At 39.8% G+C, this 16234-nt stretch overlaps 1 protein-coding gene across 5 annotated transcripts in view; it reads left to right on the plus strand.

Annotated features, from left to right (window-relative positions):
• Positions 1 to 16101, plus strand: part of aox6 (aldehyde oxidase 6) — a 30641-nt gene extending 14540 nt beyond the window's left edge. For all 5 annotated transcript variants that reach the window (XM_067395987.1, XM_067395988.1, XM_067395989.1 and 2 more), the window contains 21 exons: positions 452 to 614; positions 694 to 783; positions 8055 to 8224; positions 8727 to 8853; positions 8986 to 9108; positions 9194 to 9290; positions 9366 to 9490; positions 10413 to 10546; positions 10705 to 10792; positions 10931 to 11017; positions 11159 to 11350; positions 12399 to 12626; positions 12720 to 12815; positions 12891 to 13019; positions 13165 to 13239; positions 13751 to 13803; positions 13957 to 14071; positions 14174 to 14239; positions 15074 to 15262; positions 15521 to 15688; positions 15812 to 16101. In XM_067395987.1, the coding sequence (XP_067252088.1) occupies positions 452 to 614; positions 694 to 783; positions 8055 to 8224; positions 8727 to 8853; positions 8986 to 9108; positions 9194 to 9290; positions 9366 to 9490; positions 10413 to 10546; positions 10705 to 10792; positions 10931 to 11017; positions 11159 to 11350; positions 12399 to 12626; positions 12720 to 12815; positions 12891 to 13019; positions 13165 to 13239; positions 13751 to 13803; positions 13957 to 14071; positions 14174 to 14239; positions 15074 to 15262; positions 15521 to 15688; positions 15812 to 15868 (2572 nt within the window). In that variant the 3' untranslated portion in view covers positions 15869 to 16101. The remainder of the gene's footprint in view (positions 1 to 451; positions 615 to 693; positions 784 to 8054; positions 8225 to 8726; positions 8854 to 8985; positions 9109 to 9193; positions 9291 to 9365; positions 9491 to 10412; positions 10547 to 10704; positions 10793 to 10930; positions 11018 to 11158; positions 11351 to 12398; positions 12627 to 12719; positions 12816 to 12890; positions 13020 to 13164; positions 13240 to 13750; positions 13804 to 13956; positions 14072 to 14173; positions 14240 to 15073; positions 15263 to 15520; positions 15689 to 15811) is intronic.
• The last annotated feature ends 133 nt before the right edge of the window (positions 16102 to 16234 follow it).

The following is a 16234-nucleotide window of genomic DNA, read 5'->3' on the forward strand; positions in this document are numbered from 1 at the left end:
GCTCTGTTTAGTTCCTGTCTCTATGAAGCCCCTCTTACCGAAAATCGCAATGTGTATTGATTGGTCGGGTGTGATTGGTTAAGAGCGTGTTTGGGAAATGTCACACTCCTTACCATAACCAAGAGTTTCAACACACTACTAAAGCAACTCAACCAGGCCTTGTCCCCTTTTTTGTATATGCCTTTGGTTGGAATTATTTAAATGAGGAATATTGTGACTTGTTCATTCCCAGTAGAAAACTCAAGACTACAATCAAGGTGTTTGAGGGAGTTCAGAAACAATGCGTACTGATATAGAGAATAACTCCTTTTGGAGTGACTTGTGTTCTGTAAATTTGCAGAACTTTTTAATGCTCAAACAGCAACATTACACACTAAAGAAGTTTGAAAATGTAAAAAGCATAATAGGACCTCTTTAAGTTGCCTGCTACTTTGCACTATTTCTTTGCAAGGCCTTGGGAGGAGGCAACGTTAAGTGATGTGTACAGCACACTGGTTGATGAGATCAAACTTGGGCCGTCAGCTCCAGGCGGGAAGGTGGATTTCCGCAGATCCCTGACCTTGAGCTTGCTTTTTAAATTCCATCTGCTCGTCCTCCATTACCTGAAGGAAAAGGTATGAATGACTTTTGAAGATGGTTATCAACTGAACATAGTTTTTATGCATTTTGTGTCTCTTTTTTTTTTTTTTTCAGGATGTGACTCAGAGGGAAATACCTCAAGAGATGCAAAGTGCAATTCAGCCTCTTCCTAAACACATTCAGCCCGGATACCAAGAGTTTCAGGTAATGCTATACGTTCCTCCTATGTATCTTTTTTTATGGTGATGAATATTTATTGAAGTATTTATTGTCATGAATATAAAAAGAAAGTTTATTATTAAAAGAAGTTCCCTTTCATGGGAACATCGACGCTGCGTAGTCGCTTTGGGAACGCCTCTGCGTGATTACGTCTTGAAGCACTTGTGTAATCGAACCAATAGTGTAACGGGACGTCAGAGCGGGTGACGTCACGGACCAGGAAGCTATAAAGCACCCCTGAGAACAAAGAACGCTAGCTTCTGCGTCTTCAGCAAGCGCTCTGTGTATTGTGTGTCTTATTTGATGTTGTTTTGTCTGTTATTACAGCTTGAAAATAACTCTTAGTCCGAGGGCAAGAGTATTTTCAGTCCACCAAGCACTTATATATATATATATTGAAAGACACATTTATAAAATATGGCGGAACAAACAGGCAAGCAGCAGTTCATTCAGTGTGCTTCTCCCTGCCCTCGCTTCATCACGGGCGGGGATACACACGAGTTGTGTGTAGCCTGTTTGGGAGTGGAGCATGCCCAGGCAGCTCTTGAGGGAGCTGTCTGTGTGCATTGTGAAAAGTTAACGCTCCGTACACTCCGTTCACGCCGGGCGTTCTTTAATAAAGATAAAGAGGGCGCCGCGGCAAGTGTTCCCCAGGGGTCGGGTCCCGCTGCTGCTGAGGCACAGCGGCGGCTTCATTCCTGGGGTTCACAGATGAATCTGGTGGAGGGGTTAGAGACGGGCCCAGCCCTATCTCGGCCCTCACCCGCCAGATCCAGTGTCTCTCCTTTGGTTGCGGAAGCACGCACTGCGGTTTCTTCCCCCAGAGGAGAGGCACCAGCGCTTCACCTGTCTAGCTCTGAGGAGTTGGATGTGGTGAGCGTTGAAGCTGGAGAGGAGGACTCGCCATCCTCATCTCCAGCGTATGAGGAGCTGCTGGAGGTTGTGACTAGGGCAGTGGCAAAACTTAATATCGAATGGCCAGCAGAAAAAAGTGAAGCGCATCACAAAAGCAAACTGGATGAGCGCTTTCTCCCTGCCCGGTCACAGCCTCAGCGTCGGGGATTACCATTCTTTCCCGACCTCCACACCGAGGTGACGAGGTCGTGGAAAAAGCCAGCACAATATCGTGTATATAACCCTCAAACATCTATATATTCCAATATATTGGGGCTTAAACAACATGGCTATGGGACGATGCCTCAGGTCGAAAAGACGCTCGCGAGCTATCTCTCGCCCGAGTCCGCGTCGTCCCTAAAATCCCCGACGCTGCCCACCAGACCACTAAGAACAACATCAGCTCTGGTGGGCAAAGCATATGCCTCAGCAGGTCAGGCCGCAGCATGTTTACACACAATGTCTGTCCTTCAAGCATATCAGGCTGACCTGCTGCAGGAGATCGATGAGAGAGGTGAGGCGAGTTTTGATGCGATTCAGAAACTTCGTAAAGCCACTGATCTATCTCTCCATGCCACCAAGGAGACGGCAAAAACAATCGGTCGATCTATGGCAGCCCTGGTGGCAACGGAGAGGCATTTATGGCTAAACTTATCGGACATAAGAGAAAGAGATAAGAGCGTCTTATTGGATGCGCCGCTGTCTCCCCTGGGCCTCTTCAGCGACTCTGTCACTTCGGTCGTCGAGAGGTTCCAGGAGGCAAAAAAGCAGTCAGCGGCCTTCCAGAAGTTCCTCCCTCGCTGCTCTCTCCCATCCGAGGCTGCTCCCGCTCAGCAGCCTCGGATGGGAGAGAGCAGCGAGGGAGGAACTTCTGGAAGGCCGCTGACTGCTTTTTTGCCTCCTGGAACCTAGCGTCTAGCAGCTCCTCATCCGCGCAGAGAGCGCAACAAAAACAGTGTGTTGCTGCCCGTGCTCCCCCGCAAAGAGCTTGGGGACCGGGACGGGCAACGCAGCCGAAGCCTTCCCGGGGTAGAACAGATCTGAGGACTGTTATTATCGCCAGGAAGGCTTCGAAGAAGTCCTGACGCCAGTGGCCCAGGACTCCCAAGGGTAGCCCCCCCCGGAGGGGGTCCTGTATTAAAATCTATAAAATTAACTCCCCTCCGGCACCCTCAAGGGGCCGTTCTGCCAACCCTGCCACCTCGTGTGCTTCAGGGCGCAGCGGTCCCCACTGACCCTCTGAGGGGGGTCGGCCAGCGTTTGATTCGGCTGCTCCCTGCCGGTACGCCGCTTCAGGGCGCCGAGCCAAGTGCTCAAAAAACACCAGAGGCCAGTCTCGAGAGACTGGTTCCCTTAGTAAAATTTCTGGAAGAATGGAAACGTCTTCCCAACATTTCTCAATGGGTACTGCGTATGATAGAAAAGGGTTACAAAGTACAATTCGGGTTTCGCCCGCCCCGGTTCAATGGGGTCCTCCCTACAGTGGTGGGCCCCCAGCAGTCTCTGGTTATGGAACAAGAAGTTATGACACTTTTGCAAAAAGGAGCTATAGAAAGGGTTCCTCCTCCCAGCAAACAGTCAGGGTTTTACAGCCGTTACTTCATCGTTCCGAAAAGGGATGGAGGGTTACGTCCCATAATAGATTTACGTATGCTAAATCGTTCAGTACAAAAACTCAAGTTCAAGATGCTAACACTCAAACAGATCACCACTCAGATCAGGTCCGAGGACTGGTTTGTGACAATAGATCTGAAAGACGCTTACTTTCATGTGTCAATCCATCCTTCACATTGAAGTACCTCAGGTTTGCTTTCGGGGGCGAAGCTTACCAATACAAGGTCCTTCCCTTTGGCCTATCCCTTTCACCCCGCACCTTCACGAAGTGCGTGGATGCAGCCCTGGCTCCTCTGAGACTCCAGGGCATCCGCATACTGAATTATATCGGCGATTGGTTGATTTTAGCTCAATCAGAGCAACAGGCAGTTCTACATCGAGATGTAGTTCTGTCACACATGAGAAGGTTAAGGTTGAGACTCAATGCCAAGAAGAGTGTGCTTCTACCAGCTTAGACTACCAACTATCTAGGGGTAGTTTGGGATTCTACTACGATGCAGGCACGTCTGTCTCCTGCTCGAGTGAATTCCATTCTCTCAACCGTGAAAGGGGTGAAATTAGGCCAGTCACTCACTGTAAAACAGTTTCAGAGACTGTTGGGTCTGATGGCAGCGGCGTCCAACGTGATACCTTTTGGCCTGCTGCACATGAGACCCTTACAGTGGTGGCTCAGGACCAGGGGGTTTTCTCCGAGGGGAAATCCTCTCCGCATGATCAAAGTCACGCGGCGATGCATTCGTGCTTTATCCATGTGGAAGAAGCCCTGGTTCCTGTCCCAAGGTCCTGTGTTGGGAGCTCCTTGTCGTCGCGTAATGCTAACGACGGACGCATCTCTCACAGGCTGGGGGGCGATCATGAGTGGTCGCTCGGCTCAGGGTCTTTGGGAGGACCATCATCGTTCTTGGCACATAAATCGGCTGGAAATGATGGCAGTATTTTGAGCACTCAAATACTTCCTCCCAGACCTGAGGGGCCACCACGTGTTGGTCCGTTCAGACAACATGTCGGTGGTCTCATATATCAACCATCAGGGGGGTCTGAGGTCTCGTCAGTTGTACAATTTAGTCCTTCGGATCCTCCTGTGGTCCCAGGGGAAGCTCCTCTCCCTGAGAGCAGCTTACATCCCGGGCATCAAAATGTGGGTGCAGACATCCTGTCGAGGCAGGGACCGAGGCCCGGGGAATGGAGACTCCACCCCGAGGCGGTGGAGTTGATATGGAAAGAATTCGGTCGCGCAGAAGTCGACTTATTCGCCTCGAAAGAGACGTCTCACTGCCCGCTGTGGTACTCACTAACTCATCCATCCCCCCTGGGGTTGGATGCCATGGTACAGACGTGGCCGAGGCTGCGTCTGTACGCATTTCCCCCGATCACTCTGCTCCCCGGAGTTCTGGAGAGGGTTCGACGGGACGGGGTCCGTCTAATATTGGTAGCCCCGTTCTGGCCAACCCGAGTATGGTTCACGGACTTAGTGTCCTTTCTAGACGGCTCTCCCATGGAGATTCCAATCAGGCAGGACCTTCTGTCTCAAGCGGGTGGCACAATAATTCATCCCCGCCCAGAGTTATGGAAACTATGGGCTTGGCCTCTGAGGGGGCCGAGCTCATAGAATCGGGTCTCCCAACTGAGGTTGTGGAGACCATACTCCACTCCAGAGCTCCGTCCACGAGAAAACTATATGCATACAAGTGGAAGCTGTTCGCTACTTGGTGTAGCCAGTCTCAAGTGGACCCGTTCCACTCCTCTATCAGTCATGTACTGCAATTTCTCCAAGAAAAATTCTCAGATGGTCTAACTCCTTCTACATTGAAGGTTTATATAGCAGCAATCTCCGCTTATCACGCTCCTTTAGAAGGCATTTCTGTGGGAAGAAACCCACTAGTCATACGTTTTCTCCGTGGCACCCAGAGGCTGAGGCCGGTTGTACGTACAAAAACTCCATCCTGGGACTTAGCTATCGTACTCGAAGGGCTGTCTGCGGCTCCCTTTGAACCTTTGAAGGAAGTACATGAGAAGTTCCTAATGCTAAAAACCATATTTTTGCTGGCTACTACATCTCTTAAGAGAATTGGAGACCTTCAGGCACTCTCAGTTGCTCCTTCATGCTTAGACTTTGCGCCTGGAATGGTCAAAGCTTTCTTGCATCCTAGACCTGGGTATATACCCAAGGTCCCTATGCATGTCCCAGGGCCTATTGTACTGCAGGCCTTTTGTCCTCCACCTTTCACAAATGAGGATCAGGAAAAACTAAATCTGCTCTGCCCAGTGAGGGCTTTAGACACCTATGTCCACAGAGCTGCCCTGTGGCGAAAAACAGAACAGCTGTTCATATGTTACGGGTCCCCTAACAAAGGAGGTCCCGCGTCTAAGCAGAGAATGAGCAAGTGGGTGGTCGAGGCCATCTCTCTTGCTTATAAGTCATCCGGACAGCCTTCGCCTTTGGCCGTCCGGGCACACTCTACCAGGGGTATGGCTGCCTCAAAGGCTCTGATTTCGGGGGTTCCCCTCAATGATATTTGTGATGCTGCGGGGTGGTCATCTCATCATACCTTCGTTAGGTTCTACAACCTTGACTTGGGCTCCACTCAAGGGTCCTCAGTACTGTCATCCTGAAAGGGGATTCAGACAGGCATTTGGTCTTATGGCCTAGTTGGGATAGCGTTCCCAAAGCGACTACGCAGCGTCGATGTTCCCATGAAAGGGAACGTCTCGGGTTACGTTTGTAACCCTGGTTCCCTGAATAAGGGAACGAGACGCTGCGTAGCTTAGCCATACTCCCTGCACGCCTGTAAGCGCTTGCTTCATCCGTATCAGAAGCTAGCGTTCTTTGTTCTCAGGGGTGCTTTATAGCTTCCTGGTCCGTGACGTCACCCGCTCTGACGTCCCGTTACACTATTGGTTCGATTACACAAGTGCTTCAAGACGTAATAACGCAGAGGCATTCCCAAAGCGACTACGCAGTGTCTCGTTCCCTTATTCAGGGAACCAGGGTTACAAACGTAACCCGAGACGTTTTCTAACAACCACAAATGTTTATAAAAGATCCCAAAATTTGGCAAATATGCTAGTCAGATCATGTCAAGCGTGATGACAAAAAAGCATACATACAAGGTTATTTTCCATGTCAAAATTGTACATCATGTTCTTCAATATTACAATGCAAAAATGTTACATGTTCATCCACACAAAAAAATGTATTAAACCTTGTATTACGTACTCCACGAAAAACACAATTTATTTACATCAATGCCCATGTCAACTCACGTACATTCAAACCAAAATTTATTCAGACTTATCTTGAATATTTCATTCATTAATACAGTTTATTTACTATTAGTTTAAACATTTTTTTAATAAAATATTACAAGATCTCAGAGTTAAAGTGTGTCAAAAAATGTATCTTAATTATGTCAGATAACACTTAAGCAATACACGGTCAGGTCAAAGTGTCTGAATAATTTTTGGTTCCAAATTTTTATCAGTTTTACTGGTAGTCCACTGTATGAAGAATTTTTGGGTATAATATGTCACAGTTTACGTTATTTTACTGTCCTCACTTACATAAATAAACTATAGTGTCCTGCACCCACTAGTAAAAATATATCAAAAATGTCTGAATAATTTTTGGTTTGACTGTATGTTGGAAAAACATCAAGGTCACTGAGGATCAGAATCAGTGAACATAAATCAGCTATTCGTAGACACGATGTCACTTCTCCAGTTGCCAGACATTTTATTGATCAGAAACATAGTATTGAAAAACTTAAATGTATAGGTATTCAGAAAGTGATGGATTCTTGCCGTGGTAGAGACAATAAACGTTTACAGAGAGAGGCGTTTAGGATGTTTCAGTTAAAAACTATGTCTCCTTCAGGTTTAAATGTATATTTTGATTTATCATGTTTTTTATATTTATATTTTTCTTCCTCCCTTTAGGCGCAATATGTATATGTACAGCACATATTGCCTGATGTGTTATTGTTCCCATTGTACTCACCTGTTGTTTCAAATGAAGTTGAACCGGATTCTGTTAATTAATCAATTAAGCTATTTGATAATTATAACCTGATGATCTTCAATGTTTTTAATATAAAGATTGAGTAAAATGTGAATTGTTATCTTGTATCTCCTATTTTAAATCACTAACATTTAGTGCAGACCATTGTTGTCATAAATATAGCCTTTAATGCTGATATTGCATTAGATATTTATTTTTGTGTTGTCATAAATATAATCTTTGATGTTAATATGGCAATGCATATTTATTTATTTTCATAAATATAGCCTTTAAAGCTAATATGGCAATGAATATTTAATTTTTTATTGTCAGAAATAACGTAATGTTATACGATCTTCAAATGTTTTTTTTTTTTTTTTTTTTTTTTTTTTTGTAGTGATGAATATTTATTAAGTATTTAGTGTCATAAATTTAGCTTTTGATGCCAATATGGCAATGGAGGCAATAAATATGGCAATAAATAATGCTAGGTTTGGTAACACGTACACTATACGATTTTCTGATGTGTGATTTCATTGTAGCTGTCCATAAAAGCACGGGCATGGTCTCATGGTGCTCATATGGGAAATTTGTGTTCGAATCCAGCTTGCAACATTCCTGTTCCTGTTTCCTTTCTCTCTACACATCATTTATTCTCATCTGTTCACTTTTTTCAGTTAAAAAGCAAAAGCACTGGACTTATAGAAGATGAAACACAGACTTATTCAGACTGTGTTTTTTATGTGGACAGAATGTCTTAGATGGTCAGCCAGCTCAAGATCCGGTGGGCCGACCCATGATGCACCGGTCAGCATTGAGTCAGGCTACTGGAGAGGCGGTGTACTGTGATGACCTACCGCACACTGATGGTGAACTTTTCCTCACAATTGTGACAAGCTCCAGACCACATGCCAAAATCACGTAAGACGGATACAGACAGTTTGCACTGTCTGGAAACCCCCTACAAAAAAACGGAATTATTCAAACAACATAAAAAAACATTTGTGCAATCATTTGAATGAATGAATATTCATTTCCATATTAGCAAATGAATATGGTGATAAATATTGTTATTATTATAGCCTTTGAAGCTGAAATCTCAGTCATTATTTATTGTCATAAATATAGCCTTTGAAGCTGAAATGTAAATGAATTTTTATTTATTGCTATAAATATAGCCTTTGATGCTGATATGGCAATTGATATTTATTTGTTTGTTTGTTTGTTTGTTTCATTCATTCATTAATTCTACTTGAGCATCAGCTATCAACAAATGATAAAATCTCATGCTAATTGCCATGCTAACTAAAGTTATAGTAAAAAAAAAGAAAAACCTTTGATACTGAGATGGCAATGCATCTTTCAGTAAAAATGAGTACACAACACTTCACATCTAAATTATTGTTTTGTCTTACCGTCGCAGTCATATTGACTTTAGTGAAGCTCTAAAGCTTCCTGGGGTGGTGGATGTAATAACAGCTAAAGACATACCAGGGAAAAATTTCAGAACCTTCACAGGCATTGATGAAGAACTGCTGGCTGAAGATGAGGTCTGTGTATTAATATTATTACTATTTTTTTTTTTATGTGAAGCATTTCTTTGAAGTATGAATTTTAAGTATATACTAAAGTTACCCAAAATAAGACAGAATTTGCAATCTTATACTCCTCTGTGTCCTCAGGTGACCTGTGTGGGTCAGATGGTTTGCGCTGTGGTTGCAGATTCCAAAGCGCATGCTAAACGTGGGGCGGCAGCTGTGAAGATCGGTTATGAAGATCTGCAGGATCGCATCTTCACTGTGGAGGTGAGAAGAAATAACCTGCTCATTTTTATTCCTGTCTAACAAGATCCATTCGTATAGAGCTGCTCTTGGATCTTCTTGTTTTCAGGAGGCCATCGAGAAAGAGTCGTTCTTTCTACCTAAAAGAAAGATTGAGCGAGGAGATGTGGAAAAAGGCTTGAGAGAGGCTGAACAAGTGTATGAAGGTTAGATTGTGCTGCCATATCCATGATCAAGCACACTTCCTCTCTGATCACCTGATAATTTTTCATGTTTCATAGGAGAGATTCGGATTGGAGGACAGGAGCATTTCTACATGGAAACACAAAGTTTTCTGGTTATTCCAGTTGGGGAAGAGAAGGAGATGAAAGTTTATTTGTCCACTCAGCATCCTGCATTTACGCAAGTATGTTATAAATCAGTTAAGTCATGATATAAAAAGCCTTTAATGTCTACATAGCCTAATCAGCGCTCAAGCGCACACAGAAAGCTTGCCACAGCACACCGGCAGAAGTAGGGCTAATGATTATGAATGCGTTGGGGAAAAACAGCAAGGACATTGCTTTAACATTTTAATAATTAATTGATAAACTAGTGTTTTCTGTATTTTCGACTGCAGTGATGAAGTTGAGAATGCTGACTCATTTACTTTTGTTATTTTACAAAAGCATGTTTTGTTGTTACTGTGAATGCACACAAATAAAAGTAGACTCTTCACAGATTCAAAAGGTGTATTACTCTTATCTGTATGACAAAAAATGGCAGGATATTTTAAGTGAAAGTGATCGCGCCGGCGCCTCCATGTTAGCTGTCATGCAGTAAGCGCGCTACTATTCAGTTTTCACACTCCACACAAACACTTGAAATAAACCACATTTTTCTAGGTTAACATTAAAGCGAGTGGCCATGTAAATTTGCTACTACTTACATGTTTCAGATGATAAGCCATATTTCAGGTTGATGAATGAAATAATTGAACTGCATGACTTCGTCACTTCCTGTGGATTTTTTTCCCCTGCGACTAAGCAACTAATAAAATTTTGGTCGACTAAGCCTCTTCTTGTCGACTAATGGTTAGTCAACAATTAGAGGGCAGCCCTAATGATCAATATGGAAATTATTATGTCATATCATGATTAAGTCAGTAGCTGAGACTTTATTTTATTATATTATATTATATTATATTATATTATATTATATTATATTATATTATATTATATTATATTATATTATATTATATTATATTATATATTATTTTATATTTTAATTTTCACAGACCAGGGAGATAACAATGTACAAGAAAGTTTGTTTGTTCCAATTTGTTATAGGAGTCAGTAGCTGAGACATTGGGAATCCCATCCAATCGTGTTTCTTGTCACATTAAGCGACTGGGCGGAGCTTTTGGAGGCAAGGTCACTAAAACTGCCATTTTGGCCTCTATCACTGCTGTTGCTGCTTGGAAGTGAGTCAAAATACTTTGGACCCAAACATCAGAATGAAAGATTCATCATAATTATTTAAATTAGTTAATAAATTAAATTAATTATATATAAATTAGTATTTACTATATGAATAATTTTGATATGTAGCAGTTTGGCAAGTACAACTTTCTCTCTCCAGGACTGGACGACCAGTACGATGTGTTTTAGAGAGAGGAGAGGACATGTTGATAACTGGAGGGCGCCACCCGGTGTGGGGAAAGTATAAGGCTAGTGGTTTTCCTAACACTTATTTATAAAATTACTGTGAATGTTTAGTAGCAGTTGTTATTATTATATTTATTGCCTAGTCTTTATTTATGTAATTTATTTGCATGTTGGCATGTTTCTGACTTTGACTCCAACAGGTGGGATTTCTGAAGAATGGGAAGATAACAGCAGCCGATTTCCAGTACTATGCCAACTCCGGAAACACAGCAGATGAGTCCGTACTGGTGAGATGACTTACTGCTGAAGATAAAAATAGTGGCTTAATAAGGGAAGCTACATGTTCAGGCAGCTTTGTTAAAAAACGTTGGAGAATATATATTATGGAATTTATACCTTATCATTATTCTTGCATTTTACTCTGCCAGGTCGCCGAGAAGATCCTCCTACATCTTGATAACGCCTATAACATTTCAAACCTGCGTGGTCGAGCGGCGGCCTGCAAGACCAACCTGCCCTCCAATACTGCATTTCGAGGGTTTGGTGTGCCCCAGTGCATGCTGGTCATTGAGAGTATGATCAATGATGTTGCTCTTAAACTTTGCCGTCTACCTGAGGAGGTCGGTATCATTTTTGTAATATTTATATGTATATTTTCTTTTTACTGGCATAAAAATAGCCTTTGATTCTGATACAGCAATGAATGTTTGTTTATTTATGTACATAATGTCTGTCGTTAATATAGCCTATGATGCTGATGTTGTAATGAATATTTATTTATTTGTTCATACAGTTAGTGGTTGCTTAAATGACAATGATTATACGAAGAGTTGGTTCCAAAACGTGATAAACGTAATTTAAAAAAAAAAAAAAAGAGTTTCCGCCAAAATCAGTATTGTATCTGGTCAGTATTGAAAAATCATTTATTAATTTTGCGCAAAATGCGATATCCGTTGTGTTATTCTATCATGTTTTCTCCCTTTCTTTCCAAAATGTGACAAATGGCACTCTCCGGTTAGTAAGTCATCGAAATGGGGTCTGAGAGCACAGTCTTTGGACAGTCATGGTAAATTAAATCATGAGAATCAAACTTTTGCAATTGTCTAAAAAAATAAATTATGCTTATAAAGAATATACAACATATATTTGGCATCTAACTTATACTATTAGCACTGTTTCTAATATTAAATTGTACAATCTTAAAGACTAGGGTGAAGTCTTTATGCACATTAACAATGCTTTGGGACATTCATGCTGCTTTATTATCCAAGACTCTGAAATGTCTTCTTAATTAAATTAAAAGACATTCAAAACCACTTTAGGTATGACTAGGTATTATTTTTGGGGATGGTGGGTGTTTTGATTTGACATTTTTTTTTAATTAAAATGTAGATTTGAATTTTTAATGTTTTTATAACCAAAAATGCTATGTGAAAGTTTGAAACAGAAAATAGTGGTTTTCATCTTGCCACTTTCTTGGTAAAGAAAACACCATTTTACTCAAATGAATCAAAATTAGAGTTATTGAGTTTTGGAACCAACTCTTCATATATTTAGTTAATTTATTGATTTGTCATCAATATAGCCTTTGCTGATATGACAAGTAGCCTTTGATGATATGGAAACTTTTTTTTTTTTTTTTTTTATCTTAACATTTTATTGTTGCAGATCAGGGAGATAAACATGTACAAGGAAGTTTCCTTCACTCACTACAAGATGGAGTTTGACCCAGAGAATCTTGTCCGCTGCTGGAATGAGTGTATGGAAAAAGCTGACTTCAGGCAGCGACGGCAGGCCATCAATCTCTTTAACCAGCAGAACCAGTTCAAAAAGAGAGGAATCGCCATTATACCCATTAAATATGGCATTGGGTTTGCAGAGGGGTTCCTCAACCAGGTTACTGTTACCTTAAACATGCTGATAAGATTTTAATTTATTTTAAATTAACGCCAAATGATCTTTTGGTATTTTTGTGTGTTCATTACAAAGGCTGCAGCTCTCGTGCATATTTATAAGGATGGCTCTGTGTTAGTGAGCCACGGTGGGGCAGAAATGGGTCAAGGCATACACACTAAAGTCCAACAGGTACCACTTCCAGCTTTCTGCACAGATCTGCAACAGTTTAAGAGTTTTTTGGTGATCTCATCTGTTTTCTCTCAGGTGGCAAGTCGGGAGCTGAATATTCCTGTTTCTTTGATCCACATTTCTGAAACCAGCACACAATGCGTCCCAAATACCTGTCCGTCTGCTGCGTCGTTTGGTACAGATGCCAATGGAATGGCTGTGCAGGTATCGAACACCAGATTTTAAAATACCAGATCAGACAACATAATTTGTTGATTTTGAAGGATCATAAAATGTATGCATTTTGGGCGATTGAGCAATTTATGCTTTAATTGTCTGTTTTTGGATTGTTAAAATCCTACTTTTTTAGGATGCCTGCCAAATACTGTACAAAAGACTAGAGCCAATAAGAAAGAAGAATCCTGAGGGAACATGGCAGAACTGGGTAAAGTTGGCAAATGTTACAAAATAAAAATGAGTACAGTAATTAATGTTACAATGTCATGTATGGATAGTGTGGGTAGTTCGGACTTTGAAAATCTGAATCAGTCACTTTCAAGGGTGTTGTGAAATAGACTATAACCTCAGTTGATTTTTAATCATGCAAAAATCTTTATTTATTAATCTACGGTTAATTAACTATATTATTTGGTGGACGTTTTTTATTGCGATTATTATTTAATGACTAATAAATACATTTAATATTTGTATTAATGTATTATTTTTTAGTGTAATGCATTTTTTTTACTTGTTAATTATTAAATATTGGTGTATTTAATCATATTACAGTTGCTGTTGTTATACAAAAGCCACTCAAAGTCATGTTATAAGGATTTTGCCATGCTAAATTACTATTTTGTATACTAGTTTAATACTATTTTATTGCTTTATTATTTTATTACCATTAGTCTTTTTTATATTGTTTTATTAATTTGTTTTAAATTATGTCTTTAAAGATAATGACAGCATTTTTGGAGAAAATCAGTCTGTCAGCCACAGGATACTACAGGTAAATCATCCAGATTTTTGTGTGTTTTTCTTTTTTAAATTTACTTTAAGACAAAAGTGTTAGCTGAGAGGGTTTTTTTTTTTACACAAAGGCTGAAAATTAGACAAAACATGGAGGTTTTGTTTGATGCTTTAGTGTTTTGTCTGTTTTCAGAGGTCATGATCTAGACATGGATTGGGAGAAGGAGCAAGGCAAACCGTACGCTTACTTCACGTATGCGGTGTGCTGCAGTGAGGTTGAGCTGGACTGTTTGACCGGAGAGTACAGGGTAAATCCAGATATGATACTGAAGATTTGAGACATATACATTTTCTACTGTTTGTTTAATCACTGTAAAACTCATCTGACATACTGCATCTTTTCCTCACAGACCTTAAGAACTGATATTGTTGTTGATATCGGGAGAAGTATAAATCCATCTATTGACATCGGTCAGGTAAGATGCTCTTTACATTGTTCCATCGCTCACTAGAAACTAACCTTTATTAAAAACCAAAATATATAATTTAAACATTAGTGGTTAATAGATATAGCTAGAATAGATATATTCTAGTAACTACAATAAAGAAAAAAAATAAATAAATATTATATATATATATATATATATATATATATATATATATATATATATATATATATATATATATATATATAATTATAATTATAATAATTTAGTTAATAATAGATATAGCTAGAATAGATATATTCTAGTAACTACAATAAAGAAAAAAATAAATAAATATATATATATATATATATATATATATATATATATATATATATATATATATATATATATATATATATATAATTATAATTATAATAATTTAGTTAATATCATCAGTTTTTATCAAATTTAAATATTTTAATAATTTTAACTCATTTATTATTACTAGTGCACATTATTACATTATATTATATTATATTATATTATATTATATTATATTATATTATATTATAGACTCCATATGTAGGCAATTTTTTTAATAAAAAAAAAAATGTATCATAGCTTCCACTAAAATATGAAGCTGTTTTAAACTGATAATGTTTCTTGAGCACCAAATCACAATATTAAATGCTTTCTGAAGGATCTTGTGACACTGAAAACTGGAGTAATGGCTGCTGAAAATTTCAGCTTTGCCATTGCAGGATTTTACAATATTACTGTTTTTACTATATTCTTGATCAAATAAATGCAGCCTTGGTGAGCAAAAGTGACTATACTAGAATATATATGTGTTTATTCATATAATATGTATGTGTGTGTTAGATTGAGGGAGCGTTCATGCAGGGTCTTGGTCTCTACACCATGGAGGAGCTCAAGTTTTCTCCATCTGGTGTTCTGTACACACGTGGACCAGGCCAGTACAAGATCCCGGCCTTTTGTGACGTCCCTCTAAAGTTTAACATCTACCTTTTAGCCGGCTCATCCAACCCTCATGCTATCTATTCATCAAAGGTGATTCACTCTCACTCATTTTTATTATGGATGTCTGTACTTCCCAGGTTTACTTTACTTCAAAGTTAATTTATTTTGATTTTGTGGAACCATTGTGTCACTTGACGTCAAAGTGCATTCGAACCTGATACAGCATCCTAATTTAGATTTTTGTGTGATTTCTTACCAATTTTTAGTGGTTGCTTTTCTTCAGTCCAGATGTTACATCATTGCAAACTAAAGCTTTCTGATTGTGGTGCAATATCCCTTTTGTTGTAGGGGATCGGAGAACCGACATTGTTCCTGGGCAGTTCTGTATTTTTTGCTATTAAAGACGCTGTGACTGCAGCCCGAAAAGATGCAGGTCTAACCGGCCCCTTTCAGCTAAACAGCCCTGCCACCCCAGAGCGGGCTTGTCTGGCCTGCGCCACACACTTCACAAAGATGGTATGAAAATTACAGTAATGCATTTGTGTGTGCAAATCCATATTACTCAGATCCCTAAAGCTAAATATGGTTAAACAAATCCTTTAAATCTGATGTAAATTAATATAGTTTTGTTTTCGGTAGGTTGCCCAACCTGGATCAACTTCTGGACCAGCTCAGCCATGGGCTCTGGACATATGAAAACAACATTATCCTATTATTATACTTCATCTCACTCAAAGCTGTTGTGTTGCTCTTTTCAAATCACAAGACATTTATGACTTCACAGTCACCTGATTTAACATCAGCTGTTTGTCAGTACTAATCTACTAAAGCAAAAAACAGACAAAATATGCTCTGCATGCAATCACATATCAAGACCAATGTATTGTTACTCATGTTTATTATTATTAATCAATTAATAAGACCTTTAACAGCTTAAGTTTAATAAATGTGAATTAAATTATTCTGCATCCTACTATTGATTATTTAAGCAAGTTACTTATTGCTTTTTTAAAATATTAACTGCACAATCAAAGATATACTCCGACATGTTATCTAAGGTTA

This window comes from Chanodichthys erythropterus, chromosome 10 (genome assembly GCF_024489055.1).
Source record: "Chanodichthys erythropterus isolate Z2021 chromosome 10, ASM2448905v1, whole genome shotgun sequence".
NCBI lineage: Eukaryota > Metazoa > Chordata > Actinopteri > Cypriniformes > Xenocyprididae > Chanodichthys > Chanodichthys erythropterus.